The sequence below is a fragment of the Carassius carassius genome, chromosome 21, assembly GCF_963082965.1.
Source record: "Carassius carassius chromosome 21, fCarCar2.1, whole genome shotgun sequence".
Taxonomy (NCBI): Eukaryota; Metazoa; Chordata; class Actinopteri; order Cypriniformes; family Cyprinidae; genus Carassius; species Carassius carassius.
In genome coordinates, this window is record NC_081775.1 from 14189702 (window position 1) to 14208215 (window position 18514).

Genomic DNA, 18514 nt, shown 5'->3' on the forward strand with positions numbered 1-18514 from the left:
TTGGCATTGGAAGCAGTATGTTAGTTAAAAATGTCCTATTATATATTGAGTCCAGTTTGTACTTTGGCTGAATTATTATTATTATTATTATTATTTTTTTTATTTTTATTTTTTTCCTTTTATTAAGTTTATTTATTTGTGGACATGTAAACATGTCATATCAATACAATAAGTACCACTTTTATTACAATACCATTCAAAAGTTTGAGGTTGAATTATTTTATTTTTTAAAGAAGTCTCTTATGTTTGTCAAGGCTGCATTAATTTGATGAAAAAAAACAGTAGAAACCGTAATATTGCAAAATAGGATTATACTTTAAAAGAACTGTTTTCTTACTTAATATATAACAATTAAAAAGGCAGTTATAAAGGACAATATTCATCTAAAATAAAAATGTTTTGCAAATGGTCTGATTATCTGTAAATGTGTGTAATAAAAATCTTACTAGCCTCAACTTCATAGTGTACATAAACATGATACCATATGGCAAACTAAGCAAAGCTTAGATGTATAGAAAAGTAGGGCTATTTGATATGTGCTCATCTCTGCACTATTTATAAGCTTTCTGACACAAAGCATGAAATCCATTACAACTACCTTAAACTTCATAGAATAGAAGAAGTAGGTATTTGAATGGGTGGCCATTTCCTCTGCCCCCAAGGCTAAATCTTCACATACCACTGCATTCAACCACAAAGCACAGCAAGTACAGTGATGTGCTGTATTTGGCAGGTTGACAAGAGTTTGAGCTGATTCAGGAGTGAGCGGTACAAGAGGCCTCTGCAGATGTACTGATATTCTGCTCTGTGTTTGTGGGCTGCATTTACGGATGTGAAGGGGCCTGGGCTCCATCAAGGGCGTCTCTGGGCTGCTCTTCGTCCAACATTCTCCTGTGTAACTGTGCTTTACAAAGACCTCTTTGTGCCTGAGGACTGGTCCAAGAAATTATTCAGATTTTTTGCATTTTGTCTAGTTTGTGTGTGTACGTTAATACTTGTGTGTGTGCGTGCATGTGTGTGAGAGAGGGAGATTAAATGGGTGTTGTGTGGGTGTTTTCTGTTTGTCTATATCCCTCCATTATGTGAGAAAGCAAAGGCGACTAATGTGATTTGCATATTATTTTTTGGCCATTCATGAAGCATGAAGTGTCTGTCAGGTCACAGTAGCAGGCTTTGTAATTGAGTTGTCGCTGCAATATGCACACTTGTACAGTGTTTCTCAACCAAGCTGATAAATTTAGTTTTTCACACTCTGAATTTTTTTTTTTTTTTTTTTTTTACATTTCAAATTCAAACAAATTTCATTTTTAATTCCATTTAGGCCTAATTTGCCTAATTATTTTTGAGATTGAGTTTAGATTTTCTTCTAATATTTATATTTTAACGAATAAATTTAATAATAATAACACTGTTATATACATTTAATTGTTACATGGTTTGGAACATTGCACTCTGATTAGTCATTCACTGTATTATTTTGGGATTATTCACATTATATTGACTGTATAGATCACTTGCATGTTATGGAGTTTATATTTGAGTAACATCATTATTAGAAATGTAGTTTGATCTGCGCACAGTCCTAAAATACATTGTCGACCACCAAGAGCAAATTGCACGCTCCATCTCTTTTAATTTCTAAGAAGCACTTGACTGTTGAAGGATTCTTTCTAAAAGAGTTTATGTGGTCTTTGCTTTGTCATTGCAAATACGTTTTTTTTTTTGCGCATTTAGCAAAGGTTTACTGCTGTATAATCCTGAATAATCAGTGGTGCTTTTGTTTACCTGTAGTGTAGAATGATTTTGGCATAGTTTGTTCATGACATCTGTTTTGCGCACTGTACAAATAAAGGGAAACCATGCATTTCATGCCTTGCTTCTTTTTATGGCAGATTCATGAGGTTAAATAAAATGCATCAAAGCTAAATGCGTAGTTGCCATTGCTGTGAGCTGACTGTGGGTAAAAAGGTGAAGTAATTAAAAAATGCTTTACTACAGCATGCCCTTTTGGACCTTATAAAATTCAAGCAATTTGCTTACGCTGTATGTCTGTGTTTATACTCTGGTAAGTTCCCTGTATGAATATTGCTATTTTCTCTCCCGTCTCAGAGGACATAGAGCTGTCTTCCTGTTTAGGTGTGATTATTTGTCTTACACAGATGGATTTGCACTATTCAGCAGCTCTGTTTATTGATGCGATGTAAATCTAAGGTATGCTGTCCAGCTGTTATAATGAGGGTTTACTACTGAATCCCTGTTGTGAAATCTCATACCACACTAATGACCAAACTTGCTGCTAGATGAATACTTCTGCTTACTTCCCAGAAGTATTTCTATCTCTTATTTCCATGCTGATATACTGGGATGACTGGTGTGACATGATGTCCAGATCAGGCAATGTTTAAAAAAAATAAACTGTTTTTACAAAATTATAAATGCAGTCCGTTAGTACAAGAAAATTGTGAACAATTGACAGCAGGGAACAATCAGCCTTAGAAATTTAGCCAAAATAGATTTATTTTTGGTCTGTCATAATTTTGTATAGGAATTTGAAATTGACATGCATTTTAAACACAGATCTTCATGCAAACTATTAGTTTACAAATACCTTTAAACTCTTTAACAGGTACGGAAAATTAAACATGTAACGCAACTTAATACACTACGACGACATATTTAACGGACTGTCTTTGAAAACACTGATATCCAGGTTACTGCAAAATCTCCAGTTGATTTATTCTAGTTAAAAGGTTCATATGATGTTGCTAAAAAGAACTTTGTGTTGTGTATTTGGTGTAATGCAATGTGTTTATGCGTTTAAAGTAAAAAAAACATTATTTTCCACATAATGTACATTATTGTTGTTCCTCTATGCCCCGCCTTTCTGAAACGCGTCGATTTTACAAAGCTCAACAACTGAAAAGCGAGGTGTGCTCTGATTGGCAAGCTATCCAGTGCGTTGTGATAAGGCCTAAAAAAAAAAAAAGTTTGGTTCCGGTTGGTTGTCAGTTGAGGTCATTGGTCGGTAGGGATTTTTTTTTTTTTTTATTTATTTATTTTTTTTTCTCCAGTGGCAGTTTTACACACACACACACACACACACACACGCGCGCTGATTTTAAATGTGTGTACCGGTACTTTTACGACAGTGATTCTGTATTCCCGTTTAAAGTCTGTTGTTGCCATAGACACGCAAAACGCACACACACACACACACACAAAAAGCCTTCGCGGGAGTTTGACAGGCGATCTCATAGTAGATTAACATGGAGGATTTGAACTTGAAAAACGGAGTGTACAGACATCTTTTTGTAGTCAAACAACATTCTTTGTTATGTTCATTTATGTGGTTTATTTGATTTTGATGCTATAAATTAACTAGAAGCAAGAGACGATCAGTTAGTTTTAACTGATGATCTAACTTACAGCGATCTGTTCGACACATTCAAGAGCCACAAAACTGTATTTATTGTTTACATTTCTTTAAAAAATGACCACATTTGAAAGGTGAAATAACCAAATGAGACTTTGTTTCATATTAAAAGTAAGCTGGTAATGTTAATGTCCTGTCTGTCAGCATGTTGTCAGTGCCCTCTCTGTTCCGCGATATATTGTTTACTCCCCCCTCCCCCCGTGTTTCTCTTAATGTTACGATTTCCAAACCTTAAGTTATAGCTCACTTTAGGAATTGACAGTTAAAGGGTTTTGATGCAATACTTAATGGTTTTTAACGGATTACTTAAGTGTAAAACAGCATTTAAAGGAAACTGTAATTTAATTAACGATGTGTGAAAGACCGTTCTTCCCCAGTCTCATAAAATAAATTTGGGTCGCACATAAATTGACAGGGTCGGTCGGAAACCGGAACCAAACAAATTTTTTTTTTAGGCCTAAGCTGTATACCTCCAAGTCTGTGATGGAAATGTTACGCCCCTTACCATACTGTGATGCCATCTCCCGGCACAACCAGACAAAACCAATAAAACCAATTACAAACGAGGCATTTGTTGCATCCAGTGGGGACATAATTACTGATTATGATGACTTGTACTGTCTTTTTATGCGTTGCGTGTCGTGCTGTGTAAATATAAAACAATGTCTGCATTTGTGATGGAAGAAATGACAAACAACAAGTGCTACTCTACAATGCTCAAAACTCGCGTTTGAATCATCAGTGGCAAAATCTTTAAATATAAAACCGGTGTGTTCAACATGATAGCTAGACATGTGGGGGTGTGTTAGAACGAGTCGTTTTAGGTAAGAGTGGTTGACGCTTAACTTTTTTTTAAAGAATATCTCTTTGGATTTGAGACTTTAGTCTAAGCAAATTTACAGATCCTCTTTATGCACCAAGAGCTTGTAACACAGAGAAAGGAAAAATTTTAATTGCATCATATGATCCCTTTAAAGGATCACTTCACCCATTTGCATTTAGCTTTGTATTGTTAGAAACCCAGTCATATATTATAATGATCATGGATTTTTCCTTTGTTTTTCCCTGAGATGGGAGAAATAAGGATTTAAGTGTTTTACTTCCTGCTTATTATGACGTAAAAATCGTCATTTTGCATCATAATAAGCAGGAAGTCAAAATTCATTGAAAAGTGTAGAGACTACAGACACTAGCTTATTATTATTCCAGGGGATGGGACCCACTCACCCTACAGGCCTATTACAGATCAGTGGGTGGGACTAAACTTACAGAAACGAAAATGAAAATCCGCCATCTTGTTTGGAAGCTATGTAGCTAAGCTAACAAGCGCTTATGGAGTCAGATTTACGAGAATGGCTGGAGGAACAACTCATGATACGGAAGAAGAGGATTTTCAAAGTCTGTTGCTCGAAACAGATGTTCGTGGCTATCTATACGAGCCACAATATAGCGCAGAGCAGCTGAGGCTGATGGAGGAACAGGAGGCGGAGGCTGCAGCCGAGGCCGGAGACCTGCCTGTCGCGTACGAGGAGCCCGGGCGTGCTCGAGCTGGTGCGGACTGGTGGTGCCTATGCTCTCGTTGTGCGCCTACGGACACAGAGCTTGAGTCTGTCTGCTGCAAGAATTTGAAAGATGCCAATTTCTCCTCGAAGAAATGTCTGAGGCAGACAAGGACACGGATGTTTGCGTCGTGAACCATCCTAGTTTCGCCCCGCATATGGACAGAGGCGTCCTGGAGACATACTTCAGAATTCCGAAGGTAAACTGGAAACGCCAGCCGAAGCCTGCAGGGACAAATGGACGTCTAACTGTAAAATAAGTGTTTCAATTTTATTTATTATTCATTTCGTGAAATGTACACAATTTCTTCAAGCATTATTATCACGAAATGATTCCCGGTTAATAAGTTACGTAATGTCAACTGTAAACTGTTTGTGCAGTACCTTTTTTAATGCACAAAAAGCTTACTGTGGCATTGTTTACTACTGTGGCATGTAAATACCATACATCGCTAACTGTGTCCTCAATGTCTTGTAGACAATATCGCCTAACAGCCTAACAGCGGTGTTCTGGATTAGTGGGAGTGGCTTGTGGAGCTGTGCAAATGTGTTGCATTGTGGGAGTTGTGGTTTTACATACAAATGAGCCCTAAAGTTACTTTCTGTAATAACTCGGTCAAAAAGGCACCAAATTCGAAAGTTTTAATAAATTTCGACTACATATATGACCCACTTTCAATGAAGATCAATGTTCCCACGGGTGAAATGCTCCTTTAACTTTAATTTGATCTTGAATCTTCAACCGTAAAAGCACATTCATTTGACTAGAATAACTGTACTAGACAGACTCTACTTCCATCACTCAGCCTGTTTCTTAAAAAAAAAAAATTTAAGTCTCTGATCCAAATGACATTTATTGTCTTTTGATCATTTTTTTTTTTCACTGAACCCTCTTGAAAACAGCTGTTTATTTATGCAGTTGTGTATATATGCTAAATAGGGCTGGGACAACGCGTCGAGGTCATCGATGACGTCGATGCAAAAAATCCGTCGACGCAAAATATGCGCATCGATTCGTCGACCTGTTTTTATTTCTCTAAAAAACGTTTGCAAACGTTTACCTTATGTGCGCTGAATATACGCGATGGCCGGATCAACATTCTGTCCAACGTTATATAACCAATCCAGGGGTTTTTCTGCATTGATCTTTTTTTTTGGCGGCTGTCAAAGCCTTATTTGATCGGTGAGTGACAGTGACAGGGCGCGTACGAGAGAGAGCCCCGGCTGCGCGCGCACTCACAGTCTTCAAACTACACGAGCGCTTCTTGCTCTCTCCCTCCCTTGTGCATATTAACCAAAATCATTAGACACGATAGAAAAAGGGCGGAACGCCAAAGTTTCACGTGGAGCATTCGGAGATTTTTTTCTCCATGACAGGCTGCTGGCTCCCACTGTTAATTTTTTTTTTTTTTTTTTAAAGCACTCTCTGAATTCGCTTAAAGCATTCAAGTTTACATTTACATACTGTATTCTTTCAATTGCTCTAAACAAGTATTTTGGGTGACCTTTTTTATTGAATACTAGACATCAAGTTGTTGTTATTTTCATCTGAAAGAACTTCTTTTTTCAGTAAGCTAGGCCCTATGTGTTCAGTAAGCTTGTTTCAGTAAGCTATGTGTTTTCAAGGTTTCAAGGTTTTATTGAATGCTGTCTCTATACAAGTGCAAAGTAATGCATTCTTAGTCAGTCTTTTATTTTGTAATTTTAAGAGCAATAAACATATATTGCAATGTTAAGGAATTGATGTTTTTTTCATTCAGATATGTAAATCAACATGTATAAATTGTTAGTAGTCAATTAATGGGGAGATAATCAAAATCAAATCGGTCTGAAAAATTAATCGTTAGATTAATCGATGCATCGGAAAAATAATCGCTAGATTAATCGTTTAAAAAATAATCGTTTATCCCAGCCCTAATGCTAAAACTAATACTTTTAATTGCCTGGTGATTGTGATGTCTTCTGTAGCCTGGGATATACATAATACTGCTCAGGTCTTGTTGTTTCTAATCCTCCCAGTTCTTGTACTGAATTTACATTAGTATTTACATCATGCTCTACTGACATAATTCTGTTGTAAATATACCTGCAATACCGCTGATTTGCTTGTCCTTCTGTCTACCTTCAGCGCCGTGGCTGAGCTGAACGATGGTGAAGCCAGACATTCACACTCTGGCCCACCACCTGAAGCAGGAACGGCTGTACGTGGCGTCAGAGAAGCAGCTCATACAGCGGCTTAACAACGAGGTGCTCAAGACAGCAGAGAGGCTCTACCGCGCAGCCTGGATTGCCAAACAGCAAAGGATCAACCTCGACCGCCTCATCCTCACCAGGTGACTGCACTCCAGACCAGTAAAACTAGCAGGCTCTCCTCGTGATTTTCTTTCATGACTCATTACCTGATCAACTGAACCGGAAGAATCACTTAAATCACATTGTGGATTATCTCAGTGGTTGAAACTAGGGAAAGAGCCAAATGAGCATTCTGGCTTGGCAAGTTCTGACATCGGATTGACAAAAAAAAAAAAAAATTCTAGACTAATCGAAAGCCGTATGAATTTCTTTCTTTGTGGTACATGAAATACAATTATAAATATAAAATCCTGGATTCCTGTTCACTTTCCATTTATGGAAGAGAGAAGCCTGTACATTCTCTAGAAGTTCTCTTTTTTTGTGTTAAATGAATCCGTTAAGTCATACATAGGGCTGTCATGATAACAAATTTTGCTGGACGATAAATTGTCCAAGAAATTATTGTGATAAACGATAATATTGTCATTCTAAGACCAGTTTCAACTAATATAATGATAATGGCATAATAATGCAGGTACACCTTTTCAAAGATCAATAAACATTTATTTTATTTTATGGCAGATTCAGAGCAACAAATACCAACATGTTGTGTGGCTTAAAATTAATTAATTTTGTATGTTATATTATGTTTATATGCCAGTTAGGGATGCTCATATTGACAGTTTAACCGTTAACCGAAAGTAAACATTTTGACCGATGAAGGGGCCGTTCACATATCACGTCTTTTTTTGTGCTCAAGTACGTTATTTCAAATGCGGTATGCACACTCATAATGGAAGAGACGTACTAGTTTTTTCCAGGCCCGTGCGCACCGCATCTAGTTAAAAACAACAGCTTTTCAGAATGACGCAAGTGCACCAGGGTCATGTAATTTTTTTACTTTTCTTCGAAAATAAATCTTGTAACAGTTACAGCAAGGGTTTTTCAGTGGTGGAAATCCATTGCTGAAATGTCCTTGTTGTAACAGAGATCTCAGCTGATGGATGCTTAGCAACAACAGACGCTTCAGCGCTTTGGCGCCGAAAAAAATCCCAAGCTCATTTTTTTTATCGTGCGATTAATTGATTTATCGACTATTGCGACAGGCCTAGTCATACAGGTTTGGAACATCATGAAGTTGAGTAAATTACTTCTGGGTAATTTATTGCTAAACCTCGACAATGTTTTTTTTATGCTAGAAACATCTTTAAACAAAATCTAAGTTTGTTCAAGACAGCCACTTTGATATTCAGTTGGGATTTTATAAGCTTGTATTGAATAGTTGGCATAACTGGCTGAATTGCATTTTCACATTCATTACAGTACATCTCCAGCGTGATCAGATTTAATCACATGATTCTGTGCAGTCCAGTTCTCTGAATGCATCCTTTCCTTTCTAGTGCGGAGGCCTCTCCTGCGGAATGCTGTCAGCATGCCAAGGTTCTGGAGGACACACAGTTTGTGGATGGTTATAAGACACTGGGCTTTCAGGAGAGCATCTACGGGGAGTTCTTGGGCCGCTTGAGGGAGAACCCACGATTGGTGGCATCTTGTCTGGTGGCAGGAGAAAGACTCAATCATGAACACACACAGGGTGTCATCTACACAGTCTTCACTTCTCTATATGGCAACTGCATCATGCAAGATGATGAATGCTACCTGTTGCAGGTACAAAATATATATATGCATAGTTTTTTAACAGTGGTCGACCGATATTGTTTTTTTTTTTTTGACTACCGATGCCAATAGGTTTGCTAGGAGGGGGGCCGATAGCTGAAATAGTAAAAAAAAAAAAAAAAAAATTAATATTTAAGAAATTTTCAATCATTTGACAATGGATTAAAAAAATAAATGTGTAAAATAAACATACTTCTACTTTAGATGACAGTATTTTTCACAAATAAATAAATATTTAATAAAAATATAACTTAAAAAGGAAGTAAACACTGTAACCAATGGTGCACTCCGTATTCTGGGAAGTTTGTGTGAATTGGAAATCATATTTTTCAAATAAAGTCAGTGTAACACACATTTTGCATACAGCACACAGTGAAAATGCCATGATTATGACAGTGGGCAAATGCATATAGTGCAGCATAATTTTAAATCACGAGTTTAAAGTTTAAAGCATTCTTTTCACACGGTCCGACCGTCACACATAGAACACGCGGATAATCATGCTGGATAAAAATGCACACTTCACAAGATCTCAAAGCTGTATTCGACTAATTTTGCAAGGTTTGTGATATTAAATGTTCGTTAGTCATTTGAAGATTTGTTTAAATGACATAAATGCATATTTGCTTAATGCTGATGGCAAACTAGAAAGTATTATAACGTTTGCCTATTACTAATAATATAAAGGAAAATGTTACAATACTTTTTGTATACATTAATTCCTTTGTGTAACTGTTCTATATGATTATTAGACAGACTTCTATCCATATTAGACAGATATGTTAACCACAACAGCGACCAAGAGGGAGAGTGTGGGCACTGTGTGCTCAGACGCTGCCGCTCTCAGCGCCTTCAAAATAAAATTATGGCACGCCATCAAAATAATGCAGAAAAACGTATCGGCCGATGCCGATATTTGCAAAATGGCAAATATCGGCCAATATATAGGCCTTGGAGATATGTTGGTCGACCACTAGTTTTTAAAATGTATTATTTTATTTATTATAGTATATACTTTGGGGCATATTTATTAGTATTAGTCCTGTATTTCATCGATTGAATTTTTTTTACTAATTAATTCCACCTTTTTTTTTCTGAAATTAATCGTGATCTCATTTAACATTTAAAGTTTTTAATTATACTTTTATATTGCAATAGTTTCACATGCAATCTTCAAATTACACAAAGACCGTGTATTTTTAAATATTTGTGTAGTGGGATATTTTTTGTGACTGAAAGCGGGTATTACTTATACCAATACTGACAGATCTATTAATTAGACCCCCCCCCCATTTTTAGTCATTGATTATAGCCAAAGAGTTATCCATTTTAACCTTTATTAGACTTTAAAAAAATAACAACTTATAATTTAGCTTGAAACAATATTCACATAAACCCATTATAATAAATAGAGATCGACCGATATGGGTTTTTCTATAGCCGATGCCGATGTTTAGAGGTCGAGGTCAGGGTCAGCCGATGGCCGATATGTGCTGCCGATTTTTAGGGCCGATATCTTGAAGTTTTCCCCTTCATTTGCATGCAAAAATGTCACACTAATAATAAGTGGATGCACAACATTTCTAAACTTATCATCATTTATTGAGCACTGACTTGAAGCATCTCTCGAATCTTAATTTTGTGCACTGCATGGTATTAAAATAAAAAATGTATCCAAAGTTAACCAAACAAAATCAATAAACTGACTAAGTATTAAATATATAAAACAGGTAATATATATATATATATATTTACATAAAAGTTTTAGAGCATTTATCAAGTAGAATTTTTCAAGTTTGTTGGAACATAAATGTAAACTTAAATATACATTTAAATAAATACAATTTTAAAAATAAAAATCTGAAAAATATAAAAAAAATAAATATATAAAAAATAAATAACAGTAGTGCTGCAAACACACTAGCAACCAGCAACATTTGTGTTTGGTATAAATGACACAGAACATCTAAAGTGCATTCTAATTTCAAACTTACATCGCAGTCTGTTCATTATTAAAATAAAGTATAGTCAACCAAACATTTAAAAGGTTACACTGGTCAGTTTAAAAAGACCGTAGTATACCGGTCCACTCTGCTGTTATGCCAAGGTTTTTGCTCATGTGAAGAGGATCTTTATCGTCTAGTTTACATTAAATAAATAAAAAATATTATAGTTTAACATTCAGATACATTGCGAATATGGAAACATTTGGATATGTGCAGAACGAGACATGAGCAATAACCTCCAAATACATCTAGTCAAACCCGCGCTCGCTCGTCCTCGTATGGATCGGATCATTTTTCGGATCAGCAAAAAAAAAAAAAGGCCAAGACAAATAAACATACGTTTTGTCTTTTTTTATTAACATTAAATTATTAAATTAATATATATGAAATCAACTTAAAGTGCACATAATATCTTCTTTTTAACATAATAGCCCGACTTCTCATCTTCCAGTGTGCTGTGATGAAGTGAGCAGTTATCGTCACAGAGCTCTCCGTCCCCCTGGACGTCCACCCGTCCGTCGTGTGCGCAACAGAGGATGCTCGGGATAGTTCATCCACAACTGTTTTCTTCTCCTGTTCATAAAGATCTGGCACAATATTTTCACTCTAACCTCTTTCCTCATCATTATATCTGACAGGGAATCCAAAATGAACCGGCCGTTCAAGCTCCTCCGTTCTTCCGCTCGCCATTACCACTGAGTGTGGACTAAACATGCACAACTTTTTTTTTTCATAAATCAATCCGCGGGTCACGTGTGTGCCGAACCGAAGATATTGATCCGAACGGATCACGGATCAATGATGATCCGTTGCACCACTACTATAGTGTGTCATTTGAAAACATTACAGATGCGTTTTAAAATACAACAACGAGCACCACGAAAGCATTAAAAGAGGCGCATTCAGCGGTCTCCTTGACGGGAAACAGTCAACAAAGTAAAATGATCTCCAACGTATGGCGCGCTCTCTTCATTTAATCAAATGGTCATAATCGCATCTATTCATTTTACAGTTCTGCTACTAGCATTTTATTCAGACTAAAACCCCTTTAATTCGGATGAGAAAGCTTTTTTTCCAAGTGGCTTTTGCACATAATAATAATACCGCTGCAGACTCATTTTGCAGCATTAAAGTAATTAATTGATCATTAATTTAAACGACGATCGATCATGGAAATTATCGAATATTGACATCCCTAAATACAAATGAGTTAGATGGAAAACTGGTTATTGTCTGCATCAAACCAGCTGTCTCTCCGAGCGCGGTGCTGTCTGTGAGCGGGGCGGAGTAACGTCAGAGACAGTTTACTTTGGTAACGTCACGCTGCAGTGTTTGTTAGAGATGTCAACTTCTTCACCCCATTTACAGAGTGAAATTCTCTGACTACCTTTATCTCCCAGGACTGCTGTTGAATCTTCCAAAAGTTTTGGCTTGGGGTGCTTCACATGCTGCTGCAGCAGCACTTTCCACCGCACCAATAACACGGGGCTGCCCGCCGACGTGCCTGACTTAAAATCGGCGCTACTAAACATGGATATCGGCCGATGCCGATATATAAAAAAATGACAAATATCGGCCCGATATATCGGCCGGCCGATATATCGGTCGACCTCTAATAATAAATGCCATATTTAGTTACCTGTGCCCTTCAGCAAGTAGGAAATATACAGAAATTGAATAAAGTTATCAGACACTAAATTCTAAATTAAATATAGATAATCCTTAAATATACAAAATTTCTTTTTTTTTAATTAACAGAGTTTACAGCAGCTGGATTATTAGGTGTTTTAGCTGCTACTACTTTAAAAGCTGCTGCAGCTGAACGTGACATGGATCTGACACGCATCAGAATTTCTCACAACTTTTAATATATTATTGCGCTTTAATATGAATATGGTATACAACCGCTGCTGCATTTGTGCGTGCAACTGAAGAGCACATGTTACAAGCACAGTATAACGACAGACTGAGTATAATTGATTTTTACTGACATATGGTCTGACAACATCTCATCTGACTACAGTTCACTGTTGTTATACTGAAGCTGCCTCGTCACCTGTACTGTTTCTGTGCTTGTTTGACTAGTGCTTTGCACTGAGGCAAAGTTAAAGCACATGTCTGAAAAGTCTCTCTTTTTTTTTATGTGATCGTAAAGACATTATGCGTCTAAATAAACACAAATCTTCAACCCTTGGCTCGGCCCCTGCGTTAACAGAGTTAAATATTTTTAACTACATTAAACTGGAAAACTGTATCGCATGTGTTAACGTGCTAATTTTGACGGTACTAATTATATAATTTATGAAATTTATTTCATTTTTTTGTTTATTATTTTATATATTTGTTTTATTTTTTATTTTACTTAAGTATTCGATCAGGGGTAGTAGGGCTTGCATTGACTAGTCGATTGATCGACTACTTCAACCACTAGTCGGCGCTGTTGGAAACAATTGACTACTAGAGCATGCATTAACCATAATGCGTACAAGTACGACGTGAATTTTAGGATTACAATATTGCATGTAGCTGTTACTTTCTATGACCTTATCTGTGTTGCATGTAATATTAAAATATGTAAATGGGGTGTGCCTGAAGCCGAATACCTTATTCCGAATGTCACAGATAATGGTTTCAAAAATGAATAAGACAAGGAATAATTCTGCCTGAATACTCGGCTGAAGCTGGCACAGTCCGGAGTTTGCTAGATAACAGGTGAGCCAGGGGATCAGCGCAGTATTATACAGACACCGCTAAAGTTATGAGTGTGAAGTGAATCAATGTAAACTTTGAGTGAAAAGAGCGCAAATCAAACAGCACTGTTGTCGCCTCTCTGTGCATCTCTCAGAAATCAGAGCTTGGCAAGAATAATATCACCTATAATAATACATCATACACATTCTATTGTTTATATTTAAAAGGCAATGCTTTAAACCTTAGGCTACGATATGATATGAATGAATTGATTAAGCACAGCGCGCTCCCCAATCAAACAGCCGCGCTGCACGTCTCAGTCTCTCAAGAGAGCAGGCTAATAATCAACTTGGATATGGATACATTTTCTATTTGGCCTACGTGTTTGCATCTTTATCTTTTGCTGGTTTGCGCGGCACAGACACATTTGTTTAGTGAAGTTCACTAAACATTAAGACTCGCTTAAAGTGTTCTGCGTAATGAAAATGTGCGCATTAAATGGATTCAGTCGTGTTCAAATGATAACTAAACATTTGTAATGACATCTCTCTGCTTGCAAGATAAATATTATTCTAGAAATTAATAATTATTTTAGTTTAACACGGCATACTTGTTCAGTGATAACTATGAAAAAAAAGATAGCCATAACGGTCTTATCAAGTACTGTATGACGTTGTATCCGAATGCAGATATGAAAAATGTTGTGATTGTTACAGACACAAATACTGGTTGTTACATGAAAATGTAAATATGTAATGTCATAATAGTTTTGAAAATGTATATGTAATTGTTGCATAAGGCTATGAATTAATAAGCATTTATTGACTAAAAAAAATTGTCTTTTCATTTACAGTAGCATGAAACACGAGTAGTCGAGTAACTCGAGTATTTAAAAAAAAAAAATCGACTAGTAGAAATCAGTAGTCGTGCAACTCCTAAGGGGTAGGTAACGTCGATCCTGGAGTGCCGCTGTCCTGCAGAGTTTAGCGTCCACTCTAATCAAACACACCTTAACAAGCTAATCAAGGTCTTCATAATTACTAGGGCTACAGACAGGTGAGGTTTTTTGCAGGTTTGGAGCTAAACTTTTCAGGGCATAAGCACTCCATGACCGATGTTGCCTATCCCTGGATTATTTATACCACATACCACATTGTGCTGTCCTGCTTTGTCCAGGTGCTACGTTACTTGGTGGAATTTGAGCTAAAGGAAAGTGACAACCCTCGTCGTCTGTTAAGGCGAGGCACGTGTGCCTTCAGCATCCTCTTCAAACTCTTCTCTGAGGGCCTATATTCAGCGAAGCTTTTCCTCACTGCAACCCTCCACGAGCCCATCATGCAATTGCTGGTGGAGGACGAGGACCATCTAGAGACTGATCCAGCCAAACTGATAGAGCGCTTTACCCCGGCCCAGCAGGAGCGTCTGTTTGGGGAGAAAGGCACAGATGAGTACCGCAGGAAAGTTCAAGCTGCAGTGGAGGCCAACGAGGCCAAGCTGGTAGCCCTGGTCAATACCTTTATTGGCTACCTGAAGCAGAACACCTACTGCTTCCCACAGAGCCTGCGCTGGATTATGTCTCAGATGTATAAGACGCTGACACGGGTGGAGAGGTTAGAGGTCGGGGAGGTGAGGACGATGTGCACCGACTTGCTGCTCACCTGCTTCATCTGTCCAGCCATCGTCAACCCTGAACAGTACGGCATCATCTCAGATGCACCCATCAATGAGGTGGCACGTTTCAACCTCATGCAGGTAGGGGCTAATGTTGTAGCATCAGTATTATACAAAACAACTGTAATGTGAGGGTCTTTCCTCAGCTGCTGTCAGCTAGAAATGAAAAATGCTGACAGTAGGACAGTAGAATATGCACAGTTTTATTTGTACCAAAATATATAGCATTAAACATTAAAATATTCATCAAAACAATATATCTATTAAAAAAAACCCACTTACTGTAACTTGAACTAATCCTACAAGTGTTGCTTTAAGTCCCATAAACCAAATTTTTTTACAGTATGGTATATAGAGGGTCATGTACAGAGCAGAGTACAGTTTTCAGTTTGCTTCAACTTTTGATTCTGAAGTTAAACATGGGTGAATTCTATGACTTGCAGTTCAGTCAGTCAAAATTTAGTTCATTAAAGGAGCTATGTGGAGGTTTTTACCTAAAAGAAATCTTTAAGATAGAGTTTTCATTTGTACATGTATGAGCCAACCATGATGTAAAAAAAAGAATGACACCTCGACTGTCCACCACGGTTGCCTCTATCAGCCTGTAGGCTCAATTGTGTGTGGAGGAGACGGGCCCAAATTGGCGCGAAAATTCACAAAATGTGACGTCATGCGCGTTCTCGTCTACTTGGGCTTACAACCGTACGGCACGCCAGCCATTATAGTAAACAGCGGCAATAGTGTTTTCAAATGGACTCTGCGGATGGAAAGAAGCGACCAGCTTCCAGCACAATTCAAACACCCACGGACACTCCTCGGAAGTAAAAAAAAAAAAAAAAAAGAGCGTGCGCACTGAGAACGAGCATGAGACTGGCTGCAGTTCCTCTAACGACCACTGGTGTCAGTAACGGTTAGAAATTTCAGAACCTACGCAATGCTCCTTTAAAATAACCAAATTATAAGAATCATTTATTCATAAATTGTAATGTGATTATGTTTGCTTTTTCAAATAGCCAGCACTGCTGACACTATAGAAAGACATCTAGTCCTATGAGTCAATAAAACCCTTTTCCTGACACATATATTTATTGTGGTTCATGTCTGGCTGTGATATTAATATGTTCTAAAAAATAAAACCTAATTTGATGTTTTAGGTGGGGCAGTTGTTGCAGCAGTTAGCCATGTCTGATGCAGATGATGGAGATCCTCGACGTAAAAGCAGCTTATCCAAGTTTAATAAGGTAAGAAACAAACCCAGATTTCTGAAGCTCCTTTTTTTTTTTGTTGTCTTTTTCATCTTGTTACTATATGAAGATTAACATAGACTGTTTGTGTATTGCATACTGGCCAGTTTAAAATGTAATATGATAACAATAGCAACATTTCAGTAGTGGAAACCAACCAACACCAGTGAAATTTCATGAATCTTAATACAATCTGACCATAAAATGTAATATGCTATTGAACAAACTCCTTTCTTTTAAAAGTTAAATCATCAGTTAAATGTCATCTAGGTATTCCATACATACAGAACTGCACAAAGTATTACGCAAACAGTGTTATTAGTGCGTTGGTAGTACGCTATTCCAATCATAACCAGGACATGTTAAATGGTTCATTAGCATGTCCCAACACTCTTTTTGAGGATTGACTCATTGCAATTAGCTTTTTCATCTTTTTAGACATGTGTTGCTGCCTTTTTGGATGTTGTCATCGGTGGAAGAGCTGTCGAGACTCCACCTATGTCATCAATGAATTTACTAGAGGGCCTCGCACGGACGGTGGTTTACATGACTCATAATCAGCTTTTAGCTTTGGTAAGTAATGCAGTGAAGAAAGAGATGTGTGGAAAAAAGTTAAAAGGAATAGTTCACTCAAAAATGAAAATTCTGTCATTAATTACTCACCCTCATGTCGTTCCAAACCAGTCAGACCTTCGTTCATTTTTTTAAATTAAGGTATTTTTGATGGAATCTGAGAGCTCTCTGACCCTACCAAAGACAGCGAGGATATTACCACGATCAATGCACAGAAACGTAACAAGGACATTGATCGTGGTAATATCATTGCTGTCTGTGGTAGGGTCAGAGAGCTCTCTGATTCCATCAAAAATCTTTTCATTTGTCTTCTGAAGAAGAAGAACAGGTTTTATGAGGGTAAGTAATTAATGACAGAATTTTCGTTTTTGGGTGAACTTAACTTACCCTTTAACTTCATTATGATTTTATGATTACATCATCAGAAGTACAAAAGAGCTTAATTGGTTGTTCACATGGTCACAGTGAAATCACATCCCTCTAAAATATTGGTCTGAAGTTTCGTAATAGGTTGCACTATGACTTATATAAATTCCTTTGCAGTTTCACATCCTTTTCCTGCCTGAAATGTTAAGGATTCATGAAAATGTTTTTAGTTTGAATTTTCTGAGGAGTTTAGCAGACAGTTGGATGTCCTAAACATAGTCATATTCACAAACTAGTCCACCTTCAGTAAACTAAGATGGTCCATTTAAATTGTAATTTACTACAATTATAGAAAATATAATGCAATACTAAAATGAATGCGTTTAATCACCTGCATGTAATTCAGCACACTAGTTATTATGCTAATTATATGATGATAAAGCAAAACTTCTAAAGACACTTTTTGTGATGTCAATTTAAAGGCATTAGATTATTGTAGCAGGATTTAATTTTCTTCATTTGAGAGCTTTTATGTAGTATTGATGTGCAATAATTTGCAGTTCATTTAATTAATCACAGTGTCATGTAATTGATTTAACATGAATAATCACTTTTTATTAGCCCTATTCCAAACACATCTCAGTGCTTTTACAGTACTTAGCTGTTACACAAGATTCAGATCAATGAAAAATGACTCGTCTACCTCACCCTCTTTCAAACCTCAGCAGAACATGTCCAAACCTGTCCCATTACTATAGCAATAACCGTCATACTGCATACCTTTACAGTCCTAATGCTTTAACTCTTCCTGCCCAACACTACCAAGAGCCAATAACCCTCAGTTTCCCTATGTTTTTCTTCTCCGCATGAGCAGCAAGATGTTCATCATCACACTGTCATTTACAGAGCCAATTAGCACGACTCCTATGTTGTTATTGCATTAGACTCACTGTTTGAAATTCACTAATGATGATGGCTGAATAATGAGGCCCACCTGCTTTA

General features: G+C 37.1%; 1 protein-coding gene across 6 annotated transcripts in view; it reads left to right on the top strand.

Annotated features, from left to right (window-relative positions):
• LOC132097599 (GTPase-activating protein and VPS9 domain-containing protein 1-like) overlaps positions 1-18514 on the top strand; it is a 48457-nt gene that overhangs the window by 4842 nt on the left and 25101 nt on the right. For all 6 annotated transcript variants that reach the window (XM_059503432.1, XM_059503433.1, XM_059503436.1 and 3 more), the window contains exons 2-6: positions 7121-7325; positions 8685-8952; positions 14835-15410; positions 16484-16570; positions 17012-17146. In XM_059503432.1, the coding sequence (XP_059359415.1) occupies positions 7141-7325; positions 8685-8952; positions 14835-15410; positions 16484-16570; positions 17012-17146 (1251 nt within the window). In that variant the 5' untranslated portion in view covers positions 7121-7140. The remainder of the gene's footprint in view (positions 1-7120; positions 7326-8684; positions 8953-14834; positions 15411-16483; positions 16571-17011; positions 17147-18514) is intronic.